The sequence below is a fragment of the Artemia sp. Qi Xiang Cuo genome, chromosome 10 (assembly GCF_049724085.1).
Source record: "Artemia sp. Qi Xiang Cuo chromosome 10, ASM4972408v1, whole genome shotgun sequence".
NCBI classification, from domain to species: Eukaryota; Metazoa; Arthropoda; class Branchiopoda; order Anostraca; family Artemiidae; genus Artemia; species Artemia sp. Qi Xiang Cuo.
In genome coordinates this window covers 72,311,078-72,315,173 of record NC_142803.1, presented here as the reverse complement: position 1 = coordinate 72,315,173, position 4,096 = coordinate 72,311,078, and the positions used below count along the sequence as shown (strand labels likewise).

Here is a 4,096-nt window from a genome sequence, read left to right as displayed (position 1 = left end):
ACCTGTGCAGATCAGAGGAACAATATATTACTATCAAAACAGGGTTAGTCATGGGTTTTCAGATAGGAATGTCAAGTCATAAGACGTATAAGAGAAGAATAAAGTTAGTTGAATTCATCTGTTAAATTTAGGGAGAAAATATTTTGTATATTATTGTTTTGGAACTACTGCAGAAACCCCCAATTGATTGGTTGGGATTCTTTTTGACTGTTAAGTTGTAGAATCTTTATTTTTTGCTTACATATTTTTGTTATTTTTTTTTATTGGCTACAATATCCTAAATTTACACTTATTCAGCTTACACTTATTAGTTCTATGTTATGTATTTTTTTTAAAGAATTTCAGGTTTTTGTTTGTTCTATGTTAATGAATTTCGTTGAATGTTTCAGATTTTCTTTTGCTTTAGAAAAAGCTGATTTTAAAAATGATTTGAGAAAAAAACCTGTATAGCCTATACATTTAATTTTATGTATTAATATAATGTCTGTATACTTACATTTTTACACGTAACTAAAAAGAAAAGGCAGTTGCATTTGTTTAGTAATCTTTACTGTTAAAATTTTTATGTATCTGTTTAATTTAGAACTTGTTTTAGAATTTGAAGACTCTTTACCATGTGACCTTGAGAAGCCCTTTCATTTTCCAAACCATCCTTTGTCACCAAAATGTGAAGATGTTCCTTTGCTCAATATACCTAGCATTTCAGGACCATGTAAATTTGAAGACGACACCCAGGAATTGCAACCCAAATGTTCTAACAATGAAGGTATATCTGAAACATTGTATTTGTGATGATTGAAATGTATTAGATATTTTTATTGGACAAAAACAGGAAAAAGAGACTTAATCTTAAGATCGAATTGTTGTTTTATATTTTTCTAATTTTCACTTTAAAGTAGTTTTGCAGGTCTTATTATTTTCAAAAGGCTTGATAATAAGCCTTAAAACTATATCTCTATATAAATTTTATAAACCATATTTTTAGTGTATATTTCTCTTCAAATTAAAAGATAAAGAAATAAATCTGTCTGTTATTTTGATTCCTAGGTGAATTTGAAAGAAGAAGAAAATCGGCTACTATTGGCTGAACTGCCTACCAAAAATTTTTAGTTTAGAATATTAGTCTACTGAAATCACTAGATTTAAACAACAATATTTAATTCATTTTTTGCAGTTGAAGTCAAAATTTTTTTGGCTTTTTAAGGAGTTTTTTTGTCTGGAAATTTGTGGAAGTTTTTTAGTTTTTTTTTGTCTTTTTTTTTGAATATTTAGCGAAAATAACACACTGAGTCTAATCGGATTAAAAAAAAAATGAAATTAATATTTTCATCAGAGGGATGAATACTTTAAATAAAATTTCATAAACTATGACAAAAAAAATCCGAAAATGAGAAGAAGAAGAAAGTTGGCTGTTACTATCTGAACTGCCTACCAGAACTTTTTTGTGTAGAATATTAATTCACTAAAAACATCAGATTCAAACAAAAGTACAGAACTTATTTTCTGCAGATGAAGTCAACAGTTTTTTGTGCCTTTAAGGCAGTTTTGGGAGTTTGCGATGTTTAGGAAGTTTTTTTGTCTGGATGTTTGTGTAAGTTTTTTAGTTTTTTGTATGTTGATTTAAATATTAATCTTTAAGAAAAAAGCTAATGACATTGGATTAAAAAAAACAAAAGTAACTGGTTTCTAAGAGGGTTTAATACTTTTAATAAAAAGTGACAAAAGATAACAAAAAAAAATTGAAACAAACAATCAGAGTCTAGTGAAAATTTTATACTAAACAAATGTGTTTTCTGCATATAAATACACGATGATGAACTCTTACTAGTCCCGTTTTCAATAACCAGTTATCAGTCGCCTGTGACCATTTATGAGTCAAAGCCTAAATATTGTGTTATTGAACAATTTGCCTATAGCCGATGAACAGTGAACTAAAACAACGTATTTATTGTTCACAGTTCAATAGAAATTTTGAACCTGAAATATGTGTATATCTCTATAAAAAAAAAAGCATAACACAGCAAAAAACTCTGCTCGCAGGGTACTACAGCCTGACCGTTTGTTACAAAGGAAATTTTTTTAAGCAATTTAAAAGAATTCAAATGCAGATGACAATGTTACTATGTGTAACCAAAGTCTCTATAGTTTGTTTTATTATTTTTCATTGTCTATTGAAATAATTTACTTTAAAATGATTTAATATTATACTAATATAAGACTTTCAAAACATTTTGAAAGATATATCTTGGTTTTCGGTGTTAAGAATTTTGATTTTTTGTGTTATTTGGTTAACTCTGTAGACTTTTAAACTTTTAGTTCACTTTTCACCACATGTGTCTGGACTTCATTTACAGGGAAATACGTCACTAGTTCTTTCAAACAATCCATCCACAAGCAGTTTCTTAATTTCGTGTGCACCAGAATCTAAAGGAAACGGCTTAGAATATCAGAATACAGGTTTGAAAAGTTGCCTCCAAAGTAAAAAGGTAGAAACATTTGTCTTTTTTATAAAAAGAATAAGACATATAAGTGTGAAGTATGTGACAAGACATTTCCTCAAATGGGCGATTTGAACCGACACCAAAGAGTACACATGGGTGAGAAACTGTTTAAGTGTGATGTTTGTGACCAAGCTTTTCCTCAAGAATCAAGTTTGAACACCCATAAAAGAGTACATACGGGTGGAAAACCGTTTAAGTGTGATGTTTGCGACCAAACCTTTTTTACAGCATCACATTTGAACACCCATCAAAGAGTGCACACGGGTGAGAAGCCGTTTAAGTGTGATGTTTGTAACCAAACCTTTTCTACTGCATCACTTTTTAACAGGCACCAAAGACCACATACGGGTGAGAAACCGTTTCAGTGTGACTTTTGTGATAAAACCTTTTCTCTAGCAGCACATTTGAATACCCATAAAAGAGTGCACACGGGTGAGAAGCCGTTTAAGTGTACTGTTTGTGACAAAACCTTTTCTTTAGCACAAAACTTAAACACCCATCAAAGAATGCATGCGGCTGAGAAACTGTGTAAATTTGATATCAAACCTTTTTTTGAGCAGGAAATTTGACCATACACAGAAGAGGGCATATGAGTGAGTAGACAGTCACATGTTATGTATGTGAGAAGTGTTTTTAGTAAGTTTCCAAATACATATCAAATACAGTTTGAATACATATCAAAGACTACATACAGGTGAGAAACTTTTTCATATGTGATGTGTGTAGAAAAACTTTTTTGATTTTTTAGTAATTTTCCTGGCATTAAGTATATAGGAAGATTTTTGTATCCTCAGTGGTTTCTGGTTATTATTCTCACAACCAATTAGTACATCAAATTAGTTTTTTCGATGTTTTTGTATGTGTTTACTTTCTTTAGCAATTTTAGTTTCTTTAGTAATACAAACTTGCTTGATTGTTACCAGTGTGATGTTTGTAAGAAATGTCTGTTTACATCAAGGTTTTTGAATGATCTCCATAGATTTCATACAGGTGAGAAACTGTTTAAAAGATTATTTATGCAAGAAATGCTTGCCATGGCTGGACTATTTGAACGCACTCAAAGAGTGTACACAGATTAGAAAATTTAAATGTGACTTGTGAAAATGGTTATTTTGATTTAAGTCAGCTCTGAATTAGCATCTAACAACCTATTCTAGAAAAAGCCACTCGGTGTATAAACTGCAAAAGACTTTTGGAAGAATATAGATTTTATTTAAAAACGAAAACTTGATGAAGAATTAAAACTGTTCCACGTTTATAATTCTCCCATTTAAATTAGCACTTTGGATATTTATATAGTTTTCTGTGTTGTTTTTTTTGGGGCAAGTTAAGCTTGTCTTTTCATCCAATGACCAATTTGGAACCACACGAGCCGAAAAAGGCAAATCCCTATTTTCCAAAAAATAATATCAAAAGAAACAGAAGTTTATATTGTCCAAAACTGAAATGCATAATAATTTGGATTTTTAAGCAACCAAAAGCTTACACAAGAAAGTAAGATATACTTAGTTGTCAATTGTTTAATTTAGTTCCACAAAAAGAATGAAAATAATCAAGGCTAAAGAAATGGGAACCATGGATCAATTGTCAATAAC

At 30.1% G+C, this 4,096-nt stretch overlaps 1 protein-coding gene across 2 annotated transcripts; it reads left to right on the top strand.

Annotated features, from left to right (window-relative positions):
- The first annotated feature begins 543 nt into the window (after positions 1-543).
- Positions 544-3,569, top strand: LOC148948139 (uncharacterized). Of its 2 annotated transcripts, none has more exons than XM_089095205.1 (2): positions 544-766; positions 2,355-3,569. In XM_089095205.1, the coding sequence occupies exon 2, from the start codon at positions 2,561-2,563 to the stop codon at positions 3,068-3,070; it is 510 nt and encodes a 169-aa protein (XP_088951331.1). In that variant the 5' UTR covers positions 544-766; positions 2,355-2,560; the 3' UTR covers positions 3,071-3,569. The 2 variants fall into 2 exon arrangements, with proteins under 2 accessions (XP_088951331.1, XP_088951330.1); XM_089095204.1 differs by having other exon boundaries at positions 2,317-3,569.
- The last annotated feature ends 527 nt before the right edge of the window (positions 3,570-4,096 follow it).